Source organism: Podarcis tiliguerta, assembly GCF_965153285.1.
Source record: "Podarcis tiliguerta genome assembly, chromosome: 13".
In the NCBI taxonomy this organism is placed as follows: Eukaryota; Metazoa; Chordata; class Lepidosauria; order Squamata; family Lacertidae; genus Podarcis; species Podarcis tiliguerta.
The window spans coordinates 43137725-43157580 of NC_139546.1; the positions used below are offsets into that span (position 1 = coordinate 43137725).

General features: G+C 49.0%; 1 protein-coding gene across 7 annotated transcripts in view; it reads right to left on the minus strand.

Annotated features, from left to right (window-relative positions):
* ARHGEF15 (Rho guanine nucleotide exchange factor 15) overlaps nt 1-19856 on the minus strand; it is a 128539-nt gene that overhangs the window by 70231 nt on the left and 38452 nt on the right. For all 7 annotated transcript variants that reach the window (XR_014504339.1, XR_014504340.1, XM_083410184.1 and 4 more), the window contains exons 3-15: nt 16531-17376; nt 15709-15769; nt 14446-14501; nt 12437-12669; nt 10880-11040; nt 9484-9636; nt 8263-8392; nt 7512-7586; nt 6556-6648; nt 3364-3518; nt 2062-2226; nt 1691-1776; nt 390-494 (exon numbers count right to left, since the gene is read on the minus strand). Coding sequence is in view for 5 of the 7 variants with exons in the window: in XM_083410184.1 (XP_083266310.1) it covers nt 390-494; nt 1691-1776; nt 2062-2226; nt 3364-3518; nt 6556-6648; nt 7512-7586; nt 8263-8392; nt 9484-9636; nt 10880-11040; nt 12437-12669; nt 14446-14501; nt 15709-15769; nt 16531-17376 (2319 nt within the window). In the remaining 2 variants the exon portion in view is untranslated. The remainder of the gene's footprint in view (nt 1-389; nt 495-1690; nt 1777-2061; nt 2227-3363; nt 3519-6555; nt 6649-7511; nt 7587-8262; nt 8393-9483; nt 9637-10879; nt 11041-12436; nt 12670-14445; nt 14502-15708; nt 15770-16530; nt 17377-19856) is intronic.

The window sequence follows — 19856 nt, forward strand, 5'->3', positions numbered from 1 at the left end:
CTTTCGGCAGCTAGAGGCCTCAACTTCAAAAAACACTGCCTTGTAAGAACTTAAGAAGAGTTTTGATGGACTAGCCCAATGGCCCTTATTGTCCAACATCTTGTTCCCTCAGATGCCCTGGTGAGGCCAGAAGATGGATCTGAGCGCAGCCACACTCTCCCCACCTGCGGTTTCTAGGAACTGGGATTCAGAACCATATGTTGCCTCTGGGTGCAAATTCTATAGTCTTAACTACCTCCATGTTTAAACATGGCATACCTTGGGTGGTGAATGCCTCCCCCCTCCCCTTTATCTATCTGGGATAAGTGACATTTTTGCAGAGTGATTCGATAACTCCACACACGTCGTTATTAAATGCACGCGCATTTCGATATTAAACACACACATACCCTCGTTGGTTTTGCGTAGCACATTGACAATGTCCGTAGGCTCTAGGCTCAGTTCGTCGGCCTGGGCAGCAGAGTAGGTCTCAATGCACTGCACCTGAGGGCAGTCTGTGAGGAAAGAGGGAAGGAGGGAGGGTGAAAGAAGGAAAGAAGGAAAAAGAGGCATTGGCATAGGGTACAGGGAGGTTTACAGATATAGGTGAAAATGATCTTCCTATAATTGGACACACAGTCATGAAGGAAGGAACACACACATCCACAAAAATAGTTCCAGGGGGAGGCAAATTAAACACTGAGAGTACCTTGGACACAGATCTGTTCCTCACAAAAAAACAATGAGAATAGTACGTTTTGCCTTGTACTGCAGGTTCTACAAATGCTAGAAACTTGCTCTCTTTTTCTTTTTTAAAAACCAGAAAATGAACACTGGGAATCTGGGGATTATGGTTCATGGCCAGGAAGGGGAAGAGGTCCCTGCCCTCAAAGAAATAACTTACTTGTTACCAGTAATTGAAGGGAACCGCAGCTCTAAGGTGAGGGCGTCATTTTACATTGGTGAGCTTATGCTGCTTACAATTGCGAGGCTTACACAGACCATGAAGAAAAACATTGCCTGTCACAGTTAGCTGCTGATCTATAATTTTAAATCTCGATGTGGTTTTCGTTATGTATGCTGTGTATAATTGCTGTAAACCGACTTGGTATTTTTAAAAAAAAATGAAATTGTGGTATACAAGTATTTTTATAAACAAATCCAAGAAAATCAATGTACATGGGGGCTGACCACCATCGCCATCCCAGCACCACCATCCTGATTCAAACCCGACCTCTGAAGCAGTTAGAGCGTCGGGCTATGTACACACTACATACCCTTCAAGCACATTCAAGGAACACTCTTCCCCCTCAAAGAATTCTGGGCCCTGTAGTTTACCCCTCACAGAGTTACAGTCCCCAGCAAATCTTAACATACTACGACACCCAGAATTCTTTGAGGGAATGAATGGGCTTTGAATGGACTCCAGAGGCATAGTGTGTACATAGCCTCAGACCAAGACCTGGGAGACCCGAGTTCAAATTCTTGCATGGCAGTGAAGCTCAGGTGGTTGAAACTAGGCCAGACACCTTCTCTAAGCCTAACCTATCTCACAAGGTTGTCAAGAGGATAAAATTTGGGTTGGGGGGGGACACACACTCCTTGGAAGAAAGGTAGGATCTAAATGTAACAAGAAAGCAAATAAATTCTGCTGGCAGTAATGACAAGAGCGGATTTTAGGCAGTGTGTATATGAAACCAGTGTGTCTCACCCCAGTCCTCATAGATGGTTTCCTGTTTGCCAACCGACTGGGATTCATGGCGAGGAAAAGCACCCATCCAGCGGTGCATATCTGACCTGAAACCAAATGACAAATCCATGAAAAGCATCTTTCGCCATGGTGGGCTGGTTCTGGAAGAGATGAGGCAATTGCGGTCCTGCAAGAATGTTTTTTTTGGAGAGTGATTTGATGCATCAGAACCACAGGGAAGCCCCTGGGCAGAGACTGCACGCAACGCAAAGCCATGGTGTAAGAAACCATGGTTGAATCAACCATAGGTTTGCATTATGTACAAACCAGGACTTGAGCTAGTTGTCATTTTCTTCCCTAATCCCACGCCCAGCCTGATCTCTGCCACTCACTGTGTTGGGGCACGGCAGAGCCGGTCACTGTTCCGTCCTTGGTGGTTCTCAAGCAGCGTCAGGTAGAAGCTGTTCTCAGCGCTGTGGCTTGTGGAGGATTCGCAGCAGCCCTGGGCCTGGACCAGAGAGCGGTGAGCATAATCCAGCACCACAAAGCGCTCTGAACTGCAAGAGAGGGTGAAGCAGAGGGGAAAACCTATAGCAGAGGGACTGCAAAGCCGCAATGTGCACATATAAGCCCTCTTTCTATACAGAAAACATCATCTTGAAAAATGGCTTCTATTCCTTCAGCAAAGTGGTATAAATAGACTGGTGTGTGCATTGCCATGTTCACACCCCACAAGCAGCCAACACTTGGGCAATCTCCGCTCTTCTTATTATTACAGTCAAATGTAATCCGTTCCAGAAGACCGTTTGACTTCTGAAATGTTTGACAACCGAAAACTGAAAGTGGAAGCCTCAATACAATAGGCAAACTTCAAAATGGAAGCCACGTAGCACATCCGGCTTTCAAAAATCATTCGAAAACCGGAGCATTTACTTCTGGGTTTTCGGCATTCAGGAACCGAGGTTTGACTTCACAGTGGTACCTTGGTTTAAGAACAGTCCTGTTTACAAACAATTCGGCTTACGAACTCTGCAGAATTGGAAGTAATGTCCCAGTTTGCGAGCTTTACCTTGGCTTAAGAACGGAAGCCGAACGGTGAAAGGGCACCTCATTAGGGAAAGCGAGCCTCAGTTTAAGAACGGTTTCAGTTTAAGAACAGACTTCTGGAACGGATTAAGTTCGTAAACCGAGCTTACTATTTTAAAAGTTTCTAGTCCTTGAGAATAAAGCAATAGGCTTGGAAAGCAGGCAACTGACTGAGACTTAAAATTAATATAAATGTATCACAGGCTGCAGGTTTTCAGCTACCCAATTCTGCTTCTCTGCCCCATGAGTCACTTCTTAAGATCGCTTCCCTTCTTCATATTGACCCTGTCCAAAATTTGCATGCCCTTTCCTTTGTTGGGGGGCCAAGCACACCCACCTACTCAACCACTCCTTGCCAAGGAGAAAAAAACCCAGCGTCTTAGCTCAGCCTGGTGCTGATACCACCAAGATCAAGGGATTGAACCCCATACAAGCCAAGAGTCGTAGGTCAGAGCATCTGACTTGCATGCAGAAGTCCCCAGGGCTTAATCCCCAGCATCTCCAGCTAGGGCAGCTAGTCTCCTGTCTGAAACTCTGGAGAGCCCCTGCGCATAATACCAAGGGAGATGGGCCAAGACTCTGGTTGACTCCGCTGTTTTTCAGCTCACCTCTTCCGCTGGGTGATGAGCAGCAGGTCGTTGAAGAGGTACAAGTAAATGGGGACCAGTTTGGGCTTGGTGCCAAAGATGGTGCCCCGGTGCACCACCTCCAACAGCTCGCCCTGTTTCAGCAGCTGCCGGCTCTGGGAGATGATGGGAACTGCCTGGATCAAAGAGAAATCAAAGCAGAATTGAAGCCCCCCTAAAACAGGCCACCAACTTGGATTACTTTCTGCTGAGCATTTGACATGCGTGTGGGTGGGTGGGTGTGTTCAATTGCCAGGTCAAATGTTTTTTAGACAGCATTAACTTCATCCGATCAAACACAAAGCCGCTTTAATCATTTACAGGTTTTACACTTACACTAATTGTTATTTTTTTTAAAAGACAACAACAACGGCTATTGTGAAACAATGAAATTAACTTTCTTTCCTCTAAGCAATGGGAAGTACCGTACTTTTCTGTGTATAGGACTATGTTTTTTCCTTTAAAAACCATGCTAAAAAGTGGGGGTCGTCTTATACATTGGCAGTGCGTAGGGTGGATGTTTGATTGGTTGCTTCCGAGGCTGTCAGAGGCTATTGTGCGTGTTATTGGCTGCGGCATCAATGGGTAGAAGAAGAAGAGTTTGGATTTGATATCTCGCTTTATCACTACCTGAAGGAGTCTCAAAGCGGCTAACATTTTCCTTTCCCTTCCTCCCCCACAACAAACACTCTGTGAGGCAAGGGAGGCTGAGAGACTTCAAAGAAGTGTGGCTAGCCCAAGGTCACCCAGCAGCTGCATGTGGAGGAGCGGGGAAGTGAACCCGGTTCACCAGATTACGAGTCTACTGCTCTTAACAACTACACCACACTGGCTCTCACCACCACACCACACTGGGTAGTGTTGATTGGCTGACGCTCCTGTATGTAGTTGGGCAGTCGATTGGCAACTTATGCAAGTGATGTGACAGACAGGAGGCAGATTTAGTAACACGTACGGGTGAGCAATTTTCGGGAACCCCCCCCCCCAAAACCCTCAACAACCATGGGCAATCCTCCGCAAAAAAAAGCTCCACAACTCTGTGCCATCTCCCCCCATTTTCTTAAATTTGAGCCCCCCAAAATAGGGAGTGTCCTATACATGCGGGCGTCTTATAGATGGAAAAGTACGGTAAGCTTTCTAGAACTGCGAGTGATTAACTAACGGCTCTGGGCTTTCTTTGGCTTTTATCCTGGAACAAGCGGGTCAGCCTTGAGTCGCAAAGTCTAAAAACACCAAAATTAAAAACAGAAAGAAAGAGAAGCAATGGCAAAGCCTCACTTTTTTATTTTTATTTTTTAGAGGTGGTTGTTCTAAGTGAGTAAGTAAGGCCAGCCGGCTAATTTCTCGAGCATCCCTGACATCCAAGTTTCTGGGCATATTTGACAAAGAGTTGGTGGTCAACCGGCAATATTTAACTGGTCTATTAAGAACAATACAGAGATCCCTCCTGGATCAGGCCAATGGCCCATCTAGTCCAGCATCCTGTTCTCATTTTGACCAACCAGATGCCCACAATGGGAAGCCCATTCAGTAGCAGAACCTGAGCACAACAGCATTCTCCCCACCTGTGGTTTCCGCAACTGGAATTCAGAAGCACACTGCCTCCGAAAGGGGTGGTGCTGACCAGCAAGCCAACTCAATTAATTAATTACCGTATTTTTCGCCCTATAGGACGCACATTTTTCCCTCCAAAAATGAAGGGGAAATGTGTGTGCATCCTATGGGGCGAATGCAGGCTTTCGCTGAAGCCTGGAGAGTGAGAGGGGTCGGTGCGCACCAACCCCTCTCGCTCTCCAGGCTTCAGGAAGCTCTGCGCAACCCTCGGGAGACCGGCTCCGAGGGTTGCGCAGAGCTGCCTGCAGTCCCGGGCTCAGCGCAGCTCTGCGCAGCCATCGGGAGCAGGGCGCAAAGTCCCGCCCGGCTCCTGGTGGCTGCGCAGAGCTGCCTGCAGTCCCGGGCTCAGTGCACTTCTCCCCATCACCAGCCCCACAAGCTCGGGGGACAGCAGGGAGGCGGAGCGCACATTCCCGCTGTTCCCCGACCTGGTTCTTCCAGGGGGGGAAATAAAATGTTTTTTATTTATTTCCTCCCCCCAAAACTAGGTGCGTCCTATGGGCCGGTGCGTCCTATGGGGCGCAAAATACAGTAATTAACTCAATTAATAATAATAATAATAAATTTTATTTATATCCCACCTTCCCCAGCCGAAGCCAGGCTCATGGTGGCTAACAACAATAAAATAGTACAAACATTCTAAAATCATTTCATTATAAAATTAATTCAAACCAAATTGATGGCAACCATTAGGCTAAAGTTCTGTGAAGATTGCCAAAGGAGGGAGTCAGGCTGCGCCCTGACCAAAGGCCTGGTGGAACAGCTGCCTTGCAGGCCCTGCGGAAAGATGTCAAGTCCCGCAGGGCCCTAGTCTCTTGTGACAGAGCGTTCCACCACATCGGAGCCACAGCCGAAGAAGCCCTGGCTCTGGTTGAGGCCAGCCTAACCTCTCTGTGGCCTGGGACCTTCAGGATGTTTTTGTTTGAAGACTGTAAGTTCCTCTGTGGGACATACCAGGAGAGACGGTCCCGTAGGTACGAGGGTCCTAGGCCGTATAGGGCTTTAAAGGTTTTAATTAGCTCAATTAATTAATTAATTAATTAATTAGCAGAATGTGTATACTGCTTAACTGTAAATAAGATGTTCACAATGTCTATTAATAGCATGAATTTTGCAATTATTGTTACATTTACGTGCTGCTCTTCTTCCGAGGAGCTGAAGGTGGTGGCAGATAGGCAATCTTATTTTCACAACAGCCCTGTGGGGTAGGCTAGGCTGAGGGACCCCGGCCCAAGATCGGCCAGTGTGCTTTTTGAACCCTAAATTCACAGATCGTCAATGCTCCAATCGCACGGGTAGCTCACCGATTTCAGGGAACGCGATCAAATGACTTATTATTTCCAAGGGTTGGGCAAGGCACAGTTGTAAAGGGGAGGGAGATATTCGGAACCAAGTGGAGAAAAATAACGTAATGCACTCTGTTACGCTGCTTAGCACAAGTCGCAAAGAGGAAGAGGCACAGCAATGTTTTCATTCTGCAATTTAGGCAGGCAGAGAGCATCAGGGAAGAGCCATTTGGAGTGAGCCAAAAGCAAGGCAGAGAGCTGAAGCCTTCCTGACCTTAAGCTTGTCAAACTCGATCTTGCTGGCGATGTGGATGAGCTCCTCCATGTGACGCATGCGGCCCACCTCAGAGTTACATTCTTCTATTATCTTGGTCAGAGATTGAGGGAATGGGAAAAGGAGAGAGAGGAGAGAGTCACGTTACTTGTGGTCATCAAGAGACTGCTGATCAACCGCAAAGGGAAGGGAATGCTTAGGAAACAGGCGGTATTAAAAATATACAAACGTGCAAATATCTGCAACAAAATGCAGCAGTGTGCAGCGCTCCAGCCAACCACACCCTTTCCAGAGTACAGTGGTACCTCAGGTTACATACGCTTCAGGTTACATACGCTTCAGGTTACACACTCCGCTAACCCAGAAATAGTGCTTCAGGTTAAGAACTTTGCTTCAGGATAAGAACAGAAATCGTGCTCCGGTGGCGCGGCAGCTGCAGGAGGTCCCATTAGCTAAAGTGGTGCTTCAGGTTAAGAACAGTTTCAGGTTAAGTACGGACCTCCGGAACGAATTAAGTACTTAACCCGAGGTACCACTGTACTCCATTCCATTCTTGGCTAGTAAACATGCTCAGTCCTCATCAGGGTAAATTCGGGTTCGTTTTTCTTCCTTTTTTTTACTTCTGCTAAACTTGGGATTTCACCCCAAATAGTCTGATACATCCCTCTTGCTTCACCCTTGGCCCCATTCTGGCTACATAGCCATTGGCACGTAGCACCTGACTATTGGGAAGGAGCAGGATTAAGCAGTGTAGTGCAAACAAGCCCATGGCTCAATAGCACATCCTGTGCTTTGGGTGGCAAAGATTCCAAGGTCAACCGAGGGCATCTCTGGTTTGAGATGATATTTGGTAGCAGCGCTGGAAAAGACCCTGCAGAGCTGCTGCCAATCACAATAGCAGGGTTGACTCGGTCTGAGATGGCTTCGTAAGTTCACATAATGAGCGTCATCCTCACCTTGGAAACAGAGGACAAAGCTTTCATGGCGTTCTGCTCTCGCAATGAGCCTTCTTCTGTCCGACGCAGGATATTCTAGGAGAAACAAGTAAAGTTAGAGGGGGAGGAAAAGGGGCTGGAAGAGGGGTTTCAGGTGCACCCTCTGCTCTTAAGCAATTGGACGAACGGGTGGCGCTGTGGGTTAAACCACAGAGCCTGGGGCTTGCCGATAGGAAGGTCGGCAGTTCGAATCCCAGCAACGGGGTGAGCTCCCGTTGCTCAGTCCCAGCTCCTGCCAACCTAGCAGTTCGAAAGCACGTCAAAAAGTGCAAGTAGATAAGAAGGTACCGCTCCAGCGGGAAGGTAAACGGCGTTTCCGTGTGCTGCTCTGGTTCGCCAGAAGGGCTTAGTCATGCTGGCCACATGACCCGGAAGCTTTACGCCGGCTCCCTCGGCCAATAAAGCGAGATGAGCGCTGCACCAGAGTCGGCCACGTCTGGACCTAATGGTCAGGTGTCCCTTTAACCCCCTCCCACATTGACACATCTGCTACACAACCTCTGAGTTTTGCAGAGGATTCTGGGAGAGCATCTCCCATTTGCCCAAGGTGCCAACAGCACTTCTGCTGGACCTCGCTGAAGACTTGCACTGAGTGCAAACTCTCAAGGCTCTCCCTCTGCAGCTACACGTTACAGGGGAAGATAGATAATGGCTGGCAGATGCTTCCAGCTCCACGATTCTATGGTTCTATGAATGTCTCCAGAGCTCCCACCTCTATGAGCATCTTGATCCGGGTGATCCTCTGGAAAGGAAGCAGCAGGAAGGACATGAAGGGGAGCCGCTGGCATTGGGGGAGCTCCTGGAGCCGGGTGACGACAATGGCAAACTGGGGGTTCTTCTCCCTGGGAAGGAAGAGAGGAGGCAGGATTGGATCAGGAAAGAGGGCTATGCCTTCCTGCTGCAGCGCCACCTAGAGAGGGGAGGATGGAACTTGCCATAGTTATACATGCCCAGGTTACGCCCAGACTAGACTACAGCAACACATTCTACGTGGGGCTGCCTTTCAAGGTGGTTCAAAAGCTTCCTCTGGTAGAAAACACAGCTGTCTCATTACTTGAGAGGGGCAAGCGATGGGGGCATATGAAGGCTATTCTGTACCAGCTATGCTGATTCATTTCCAGAGCTGATTTAAAGTGCAGGTGGTTTACCTTTAAAGCCCTAAGCCAGGGCTAGCCCTCCAGATGTTGTTGTTGAACTAGGGAACCCCTGCCTGTCAGTGTAATAATAATAATAATAATAATAATAATAATAATAATAATAATAATAATAATAATTTTATTTATTCCCTGCCTTTCTGCCTGATACAGGACTCAAGGCAGCTTCCCAATAAAAATAAGAACCATTCAAAACATAAAAAATTGGTAGCCAATACTGAGCTCAATGGACCAAAGGTCTGAATCCATATAATGCAGCTTCTTATGAACACACAAGCAAGCAGCTATTCCATCAGGCTGCAGAGCAAAAGAAGAAGAAGGGCCGTTTCAGTGCCTCCACTTCTGACCTTGCCTCAACCGCCACATAGCAGGCAGCCATTCCACAGGGCTACCTGAACTGTCTCCGTCCCAGCTGGTCAATATTAGAAGGGTAACTTTAAGAACTGGTGCCTGAGCTTGTTTTCGTCCTCCTCCCTCATCTCCCCTTTTCCCTTTCATGTCGTCTCTTCTAGATTCTAAGCCTGAGAGGGCAGGGACCATCTTAATGCTGTTTTTCTTTTTCTGAAGCCACTCTGGAATACCTTTCAGCACAAACAGCATGCTTTTTAAATGCTCTAGATAAAAAACAAAGACACAATCCGAAATTGCTAGACCAACCGCAAAAGAAAGAAAGAGATTCTTTGGCTAGTGGCTCCCTATTCCCATCGAGAGACCTTTGAAACTATCAAGAGTCTCCCAACGGAACTCCTTTTGCTTCCTTCTCTCTTTCTGCCACTCACATGAGGCTGCTGTAGGTCTTTTCTTGGTACAGCTGGTTGCGAACATAGTCAATGTAGACCGAGAAGTTCTGCTGTGCGTGTGTCTCCACTATGTCACAGACGTCCGAGATCTGCAGGCTCTCGGCCAAGCGTCCTTCAAGATCATGCAGAAATCTGCCAAAGGGGAAGGACTGGCATCATGAATAGCCACATATACCGCATTTTTCACTCCAGACCATAAGACGCACCCAGTTTTTAGAGGGGGAATGCAAGAAAAAAAATATTCTTTAAAGGGAGCGCTGAGCAGAGCCTGTATGCATCCCAGGCTCTGCTCAGCACTCCCTTTCACAAGCCGCGTGGAGCGTGTGTGTGACTCTTGGGGGGACTCTGAGGGGAAAAGCCCCCAAGAACCGCACACACGCGCCGCGCAGCTCGTGAAAGGGAGTGCGGCTCTTGCAGGCTTTCCCAGGAAGTGGGTGAAGGGACTGAGGGGCTGCCCTCTGTCCCTTCCCCCACCTCCCGCAAAAGCCAGCAAGAGCCGCGCGCTGTTTAAAGGGAGCAAGGCTCTTGCGGGCTTTTCCGGGAGGTGGGGGAAGGGAGAGAGGGGCTAAGCCAGAAGCCAGAACAGCAAGAGGGAGCACTGCGCAGCGCTCCCTCTCGCTGTTCTGGCTTCTGGGATAGCCGCGTGAAGCCTCCTCAGGGCAGTGGGATTAAGGCTCCCCGTGCCCTGAAGAGGCTTCGCGCAGCTAAACCAGAATCATAGAGTTGGAAGAGACCACAAGGGCCATCGAGTCCAACCCCCTGCCAAGCAGGAAACACCATCAAAGCACTCCTGACATATGGTTGTCAAGCCTCTGCTTAAAGACCTCCAAAGAAGGAGACTCCACCACACTCCTGGGCAGCAAATTCCACTGTCAAACAGCTCTTACTGTCAGGAAGTTCTTCCTAATGTTTAGGTGGAATCTTCTAGAACAGCAAGAGGGAGTGCTGCACAGTGATCCCTCTCGCTGTTTTGGCTTCTGGGATAGCCGTGCAGCCTGCATTCGCTCCGTAAGACGCACACACATTTCCCCTTACTTTTTAGGAGGGGAAAAGTGTGTCTTATAGAGAGAAAAATACTGTGTGTGTGTGTGTGTGTGTGTGCATATATATATATATATATATATATATATATATATATATATGGGACATTCACGAGAAGTGGGGAAGGGGCCGTAGGTCAGTGGCAGAGCACATGCTTTTCATACAGAAGGTCCCACATTCAAACTCAGGGTTGCAAATGTCCCCAGACTTGATAAAAGGCAGGCTCCTATTTTCCTGCATAATCATAGATCAGTTTCCTTTACTTTTCCGGAGAGCCCCATGGCAATATAGGGAAAGGGGACAGAAGAAGGGAAGAGGAAGAGGCAGAGCTGACCTTTCGCTGACCTCCTTGACTTTGCGGATGTTGGAAAAGAGGGTTCGGTGCTCGCGCAGAAGGATGGTGGCTGTCAGGTCCCGCGATTCCATAAAGTGCTCGATCAGCAGCAACAGGGAGCGCAGGTAGGACGCCTCGGAGGTCACCACCTCAAAAAGGCTCTGGACATGGAAGAGGCAAGAACCATGGAAAGGAGGATCAGTGGAAGGAGATGGGCAGGACTCATCACAACCATGGTTTGCTTCGCCTGTCGCACTACGCCAAACCATGGTTTAGCACGGACGTGCAGGCTGCAGAATGGGAGATCGTGGCTGCTTCAACTCTTTCCTGGCTATTTTGCCACTGTGCCATGCTGAGCTAGGCAATTCTTTGGCCGGAGTGTCGCTCTCCTGGACAAATCACAAGCTGTAAATCATACAGCAAACCTTGGCTGCAGCTCATGGTTAAGTCTGGAAAGGGCTAAGCCATGAACCAGGTATGGACAACACACAAACCCGGGCTCTTTGTTAGTTCAGCATGGCGCAGCTTCAGAATGACCAGGGAGGAGCAGATTGGATGCAATCTCCTCTCTGGTTTGGAATAGCATGATGTGCAAACCAGGCTTGTGTGTGTGATGCGACAGAACACAGCTAATCCTACCTATTCTATTTATCTTTCACTAATTAATTACTATGAACCATAAAAAGTGGCATGCCAGGAAAAGCAAACCTATCTACCACATCTCCCATGATGGGCGAGTTGAGAACCCAATTAACTTGTATATGTAAAGCTTGGATTTTGTTTGCCCCGGGGTAAAATCAATCCATGCTTTTCAAACACTGATCAGCACCCAACAAACTCATCTGAAAGTGTTCTGCTTCCTAAAGTTTAGAATGAGCGATTAAAACACACAAAACAAACTCCTGCAATTTGTGAAAGAGGAGCCACCCTTTTGAAAGTTGTGCACAATCAGCTGCCAAATACCGTATTTTTCGCTCTATAAGACGCACGAGACCACAAGACGCAACGAGTTTTTGGAGGAGGAAACAAGAAAAAAAATATTCTGAATCTCAGAAGCCAGAACAGCAAGAGGGATCGCTGCGCAGCGAAAGCAGCAATCCCTCTTGCTGTTCTGGCTTCTGTGATAGCTGCGCAGCCTGCATTCGCTCCATAAGACGCACACACATTTCCCCTTACTTTTTAGGAGGGAAAAAGTGAGTCTTATAGAGCAAAAAATACGGTAAATCCCAAATTCCCTCAAATTATCAAATGAGCCCATTGAAAAAAACCAAACAAATAGCTTAGTGGGCTGTTTTAAGATGAGCCCATCAACCAGTTTGCTTGACACTAATGGGTCTCTTCCAATGCTACAATTCTTTGGTTCTCAAAGTGTTCTGGGCTCAAAAAAGTTCTTCATTTGGCCACTTCCATTCAGTCTGAGGCTGTGGCTCAGTGGTAGAGGACACGCTCCGACTACGCACAAGGTCCCAGATTCAGTCTCTGCCCATCTCCAATGACAGGATCTCATAGTGGCAGAACTGCAGGAGATCACTCTGCCCGAGACAACAGCCAACTCACCTCCTGCATCTTCCTCTCTTCGGGGCTGATATTTCCCAGAAGGCCGCTCTCTCGCACAGCGGGCAGCTCCTGCCAAAGCGTGCTGTGCGGGATGGGGCCCCGAGGCCCCGCAGGCCCTTCGCCAGGGGAAGGGCCCCCATAGTCAGAGCTGCTGAAGCTGCTGTTGCGGGGGACCGTTTGCCGCTTGATCTCCTTGGAGATGACAGCCTGGCGATACGTCTGGTACAGGGGCTCTGAGGAGGGAAGAGAGGGAAACGGGTTTCAAAAAGAGACAAGTAGCCACTCCAGACTGATGGGGGTTTTTTTGCAGATGTATTCTGTATCACATCAAATAATAGTGCATTGGTAGTTGATTTGTGTTACTAGGCATCATTCCATTAGATGTCAAGGAAATAAGCAGCTATCCTATTTTTAAAAGACATCTGAAGACAGCCCTGTTTAGGGAAGTTTTTAATATTTAATGCTGTATTGTTTTTAACACTCGATTGGGAGCCACCCAGAGTGGCTGGGGAAACTCAGCCGTATGGGAGGGGTATAAATAAATAAATAATAATAATAATAATAATAATAATTTGTACAGTGGTACCTTGGGTTAAGGGGACGCGGGTGGCGCTGTGGGTAAAAGCCTCAGCGCCTAGGGCTTGCCGATCGAAAGGTCGGCGGTTCGAATCCCCGCGGCGGGGTGCGCTCCTGTTGTTCGGTCCCAGCGCCTGCCAACCTAGCAGTTCAAAAGCACTCCCGGGTGCAAGTAGATAAATAGGGACCGCTTACTAGCGGGAAGGTAAATGGCGTTTCCGTGTGCGGCTCTGGCTGGCCACGTGACCCAGAAGTGTCTTCGGACAGCGCTGGCCCTTGGCCTCTTTGAGTGAGATGGGCGCACAACCCTAGAGTCTGTCAAGACTGGCCCGTACGGGCAGGGGTACCTTTTCCTTTACCTTTACCTTGGGTTAAGTACTTAATTCATTCTGGAGGTCTGTTCTTAACCTGAAAATGTTCTTAACCTGAAGCACCACTTTAGCTAATGGGGCCTACTGCTGCCGCTGGAGCACGATTTCTGTTCTTATCCTGAAGCAAAGATTTTAACCTGAAGCACTATTTCTGGGTTAGCGGAGTCTGTAACCTGAAGCGTATGTAACCTGAAGCGTATGTAACCCGAGGTACCACTGTATTTTTTGTGGTTGTTGTTGTCTTGCTGTTGTTGTTGTTGTTCCGCAAGGCAGGACTAAATAAACCCCCAGAGCATTTCCTGAAAACCAGAAGCAATCTAATGGAAGCTAAGCATCGGGAGATTTGTGACAGACAAAAGGAGGAACTTCTTCACACTGCACATGGTTAAACTCTGGAATTTGCTCCGCAGCACTGTTGCTGTATTAGGCAGTATAGAAATCTATGAAATAAATAAATAAGAGGTAGTGATGGCCAACTTGGAAAGCTTTTAAAGAGAGGAGTGGAGGAGGATAGGTCTATCGGTGGCTAATAGCCATGACAGTTCTGTTCTACCTTCACTTTCAGAGACCTCTAAATACCATTTGGTTGGAATCACAAGTGAGGAGAGTGCTGGTCCCAGTGGCGTAGCGTGGTGGGTGCAGGGGGGGCTGGCCGCACTGGGCGCAACATCTGGGGGGGGGGCACTCACACTCACAGCTCTCTGCCCCTACCTGGCTCACTCACTCTCTCTCACTGCAGTGCTGGCTGTGCGAATCCGATCCGAGCTGCCGGGTCGCCGCCCACTGTGGAGGGGAGGGTGCCAGGCGTGCGGTGCGGTGCGGTGCGGAGAGAGAGCGAGGGACTATCTGGGGGAGGGACAGTGCAGCGGGGGGGGGGGGCACAAATTACTTGCCTTGCCCCGGGTGCTGGCAACCCACGCTACGCCACTGGCTGGTCCTGCTTGCTGACTTATCAGAATGGGCCCCTAGTTAGCCACTGTGAGAACAGGATGCTGTACTCAATGGGCCTTTCTTTGGCTTGATCCAGGTTCAACCCTTTTCCCGCACCAATTTCCCACTTACCATCCTGTAGGTAAAGTCCCCAGTCAGGGCCCTTTGGGGATAGCACCGAGCAGTGTCTGCAAGGAAGGAGAAGCAGAAAGAAACTAACTGGTAAATTATCTTAAGAGATGATGCCGTACTGGTTGAACCAAGGATGATGGAGCAGTCAGACTGCAGGCTTGTAAGATCCACTTAAAAAATAAGTGGCTGAGCATCTGCTTTGCATGCAGAAAGTCCTTGGTTCAATACCCAACATCTCCGTTTAGGACTAGGAACGTCCCATGTCTGAAACCCCAGGAGAGATGCTGCCAGCCAATGTAGATTATATTGAGCTAGATGGACGAATGCTAGAATGGACCTGGTAGAAGTTTCGGCACGTTGAGAGATTCTCTGGACAGGCAAGGTCAGCTAAGTGATCATACAAGCAGAATGCATGACAATCTCTGTGTGTGTTTATGGCACTTTTAAGTCCAGCCTCCTGCTTCAACAGACACAATTTGGAGACGGTATCCCAACCCCATACTCTGATTGATGCAAACAGACCCTCTGCCCTCCTGAAAGCTGGGCTACGCCCTAGAAACCTGGAGGGATCCAACCAGTTCGGCAGAGATAACAGTGCAGACTTCGCTTTGCTTAGGTTACAACTCTCTCAAGATTCAATCTCCAGAAGGCAGTGGCTTGTCCAAAGTGGGGCAAGCTGACTCAAATATAATGCCTCACCTAACCTGATCCAAAACACCCACCCACCCCACTCACGCACGAAAACAAAGATCACCACAGCCAATCACAAGCAAACAATCCCACCCTAGGCCAACCCCAACCTCTCTCACCACCAAAGGAACACAAGTGAACAACACAAGCAACGCTGACACCAAACTCTACATACATTAAACATAATAGAAACACCGCCACCCGACCCCACCCCCATCCATCTTCCCTCTCTCCACCACCCCCCCTTTCTTTTTTCTTTCTTTTTTCTTCTCCCCCTAATGCCTCAACAAATGAAACGGATTTGTAAAAATGTTACATGGGGGGGGGGGGAATACGAGGCATTACACTTAATTCTGTAAAACAAGAAAATCCTTAATAAAATATCAAGATGGAAATATATATATATATAATGCCTCACTTCCTATGTCCCTATATCCACTGTGAATCACCCAGAAATCTGAGCAAGCCCATCACAACATCCCCCGATCAAGATCAGCATCCTCTTTGCACACAAATACCCATGGACATCTTTCATTCAGGAATTTGCGGGCACGCGGAAGAACACCAACGCACCCGTCATTTGGGGTCTCCGCGTCAGAGTCTCCAGGGGTCGGGCATTCATTTTCACAGCCATCTGGTGAGAGAGAAATTTTGCAGAGTTAGTTGAGATTGGAAAAGGAGCAGAGATAAAGCTATGTGTGGGCAGCAGGGTATTGCTCTCACTCGTTTTTATTTTATTTTAGGTAACTACCGTACTTTTCCATCTATAAGACGCCAACATGTATAAGACGACCCCTATTTTTTTTAACCCAAAATTAAGAAATTAAGTTGTTTAGCTTTTTGGGGGGAGGGGAGGTCACTTCCACCAATCGCTCACTCGCCTGCCTGCCACTGCTGATCCCTTGTCACAGCCACTGCCAATCGCACACCTCACCGCAGCTGCCAATTGTTTGCCCGCTCACCGCCAACAGCCCACCTGCCCATTTGCCACAGCCGCCAATCACCTGCCCAACTGCTGCAGCCAATCGCCAGCAGGCCTTTCCGCAGCCACCAATCACCCACCCAATCGCCGCTGCCAATCTCCTGCTTGCTGCTGCCATTAATCGCACGTCCCCCCTCTGCATTCACTATCCGTGTATAAGATGACACCCAATTTTTGCCTAATTTTTTTAAGCAAAAAGCATCGTCTTATACATGGAAAAATACGATATTCTGGGTAATTTTAGTCTTTTATTATTTTCCTTGCTGGCCAATTTCCTTGGGACCTTTTCAGGAGGCATGGAATATCCTGAATAAATCTTAGCCTAACAAATCTCTTAACTCCACCCTGCTTATCCTTCCCAGGCCACCCCCCCCCCCCAACTATGTCTTTCACTTGCAGGGTGCTGTCGTTACCTTGACACAGTCCTTCACCCAAGGGTGGTGGTGGCTGGGTTGGAGGAGGAGGCAGGCCTTGAGGCAATGGCGGCGGTGGCTGGGAGGGCGGAGGGGGAGTCATGGTTGTGGGCAACTGGCAGGAAGGGGGCAGGGGGGGCTGGTTCTGCGGGAGGGGCGCCTGCACCTGGGAGACGGGTGGCGGCGGCGGGGGCATTGAGGGGGGAGGCATGAGGAGCCCTTCCACCGCAGAGAGGAGGCAGGTGTCACCTTGAGCTTGGTTCATCTCCAGCGGGTACTGCAGGGAACTCCGGCGAGAGTAGGCTAAAGGAACTAAGGAGTTGCGAGGCGGTTTCGTGGGGGCCTTGGGTGGGATGGCGGGGGGCAAGGCCTCGCCGTCCAGAGAGGCAAGGGAACCCGCTTTGCTGCGCCGGGGGGGCTTGGGCATCAAGGGTGGGCAGCGCAGCGGAAGAGGCTCGGCGGTGGATCGGTACCCCGTCAAGACCACACCGCCTTCGGGGTGCCCGTTGGCCGAGGGAGGTGGGTCAGGGGGCTTCTTGCTGCGGGGAGAACGGCGGGATTTAGGGGGTCGCCCACTGCAGGCTGGGGGGCTGGGGGCAGCTGGGGCATTGAGCACCAAGAGGTGTTGGAAGACAGGCCCTCCCTCATCCGCAGAGGACGAGAGGTCTGAGGCGGGCCCGTCCTCACAGTCGGCCTGCTGGGAATGTGCCGGAACCCAGGCCAAGACCATGCCTGGCCGCTGCTGGTGGCAGATGCAGGGGCAGCCTGAGGGGCAGGTGGCTGGCGACTCGACGCCGTTCTGCTCCACCACATGCGACATGGCATGCTGGGAATCCTCGCTGGGATCTGTGGGAAAGAGAGAAGCGAAAGAAGATAAAGCCCCCACCAGAGAAGAACGGCAGATCAAGTTGACGGATTATGCCGAAATGACTAAAATGACTGGAACCGTCGGAAATCAGGAAGACAAATTTCTAATAAGGAATGGGGGAAATTTATCATTTATCTTAAAAACCACTGTGAACAGCTAAAATCGTTAGTAGGATGGGAATAACACTTGTAGTTTAATGGTGAATTTTGGACACAATGGGGATGTAGAAAATTTGGATTATCATAAAAGATGCAAGAGGAAATGGCTAACAATAAGATCCCAAAGGGGAGCAAGGGATTCCAGGAGAGTCTTCGGAATCTTGTTTTTATATTGTATGTTGGATATGTGATTGTAAAATTTTAATCTGAAAAACCAAATACATAAATTTGAAAAAAGAGAAGAGAAGCAACACTGGAGGCCTTATCGAAGATAAGACAGAGCCTCTGCCATATGAAGGGATGCTGCTTTAGATATTGCCATGCACTGAGGCTCAAAGATAAATGCATGAGAGGAATGGGGGAGGGTGGAAATGGAAGCGAACAGGGATCCTACGAACAGGGATCGCGGAATTTGGAAAGCTCAAGTAGAGTGTAGAAATTAACATCTAGGACAGAGCTTTCCCAACTTTTCACGTTGGCAACACACGTTTTAGACATGCATCATTTCGCGACACTGTAATTCGGTTTTACTAGCGTAAAGGTACCCCTGCCTGTATGGGCCAGTCTTGACAGACTCTAGGGTTGTGCGCCCATCTCACTTAAGAGGCCGGGGGCCAGCGCTGTCCGGAGACACTTCCGGGTCACGTGGCCAGCGTGACATCGCTGCTCTGGTGAGCCAGAGCCGCACACGGAACGCCGTTTACCTTCCTGCTAGTAAGCGGTCCCTATTTATCTACTTGCACCCGGGAGTGCTTTCGAACTGCTAGGTTGGCAGGCGCTGGGACCGAATAACAGGAGTGCACCCCGCCGCGGGGATTCGAACCGCCGACCTTTCGATCGGCAAGCCCTAGGTGCTGAGGCTTTTACCCACAGCGCCACCCCCGTCCCTTTTTTACTAGCATACTGGAGTTTAAGCTAACCCCTTTCTAGTCCCAGGAGGAGCACCGGGGGAATTCGAACAACACACTGCAGCTGACACACTAATGTGTCGCAACATGCAGTTTGGAAGCTCCGAGCTAAGGAAATGGAACAAACTGTTGTGTGAATGAAGCCTATTTTAGTTGTGTCCCCATCACACCTCCCTGCAAGGGCAATACTGACACTGAAGAGGAGAAATCCAACAGCTAAGGCCACCTCTCCCTGCACTGGTTGTGAAGGACAGAGGGCTGGTCGAGGGCAGAATGAAGTTGGCAAGACAGTGCCCCCTTCAGCCTAATGGACCAGCCTGGGCTGGTACGCAAACACGCTTTGCTTGCACAGTTTATACAAGCAGCCAAACAATTCACCATTACTTGGGGCAGAGATTCCAACTTGGGATGCAAGTGGCTTTCGAAGCATCCCAAGGCCTGCAGGGCCAGAGGTTACCTTCCAGCCAAAGACATTTTTATGTACAGTGGTGCCCCGCAAGACGAATGCCTCGCAAGACGGAAAACCTGCTAGACGAAAGGGTTTTCCGTTTTGGAGGTGCTTCGCAGGACGAATTTCTCTATGGGCTTGCGTCGGAAGACGAAAATGTCTTGCGATTCTTGTGATTTTTTTTCGCTCCCCACCCCCTTTTTCTAAGGCACTAAGCTGCTAATAGCCTTTTAGAAGCTAATCTGCTAATCCCTTAAGCCTTTAATAGCCGCTAATAGCCGCTAAACTGCTAATAGCGCTAATCCGCTAATAGGGTTGCTTCGCAAGATGAAAAAACCGCAAGACGAAGAGACTCACGGAACGGATTCTTTTCGTCTTGCGAGGCACCACTGTACCTTACTTTGATTTCTGTATGTTGTATACGGCCTTCTTGCATTTTTTAATGAGTGTGATCTATAAATATTTTAATACTGTATTGGCAAAGTTCTTAATATGAGGTACTATTTCTGGGTTAGCGGAGTCTGTAACCTGAAGTGTCTGTAACCTGAGGTCCCACTGTACCCGAATATAAGCCGCTCCTTTAAAATTCTGCAGGAACTCACACCCATTCCGTTTTACCGTATGTCTGTTTCAGCAGCAATACAATGGTACCTTGGGTTACATACGCTTCAGGTTACAGACTCTGCTAACCCAGAAATAGTGCTTCAGGTTAAGAACTTTGCTTCAGGATGAGAACAGAAATTGTGCTCCAGCGGCGCAGCAGCAGCGGGAGACCCCATTAGCTAAAGTGGTGCTTCAGGTTAAGAACAGTTTCAGGTTAAGAACGGACCTCCAGAACGAATTAAGTACTTAAACCTGTGTCGCAAAAGCCAGTTTTTGTAAGGTTGTGAATTTAAGCCGCACTTTTAACTTTTCATGGTCAGAATTTGGAAAAAAAAGTGAGG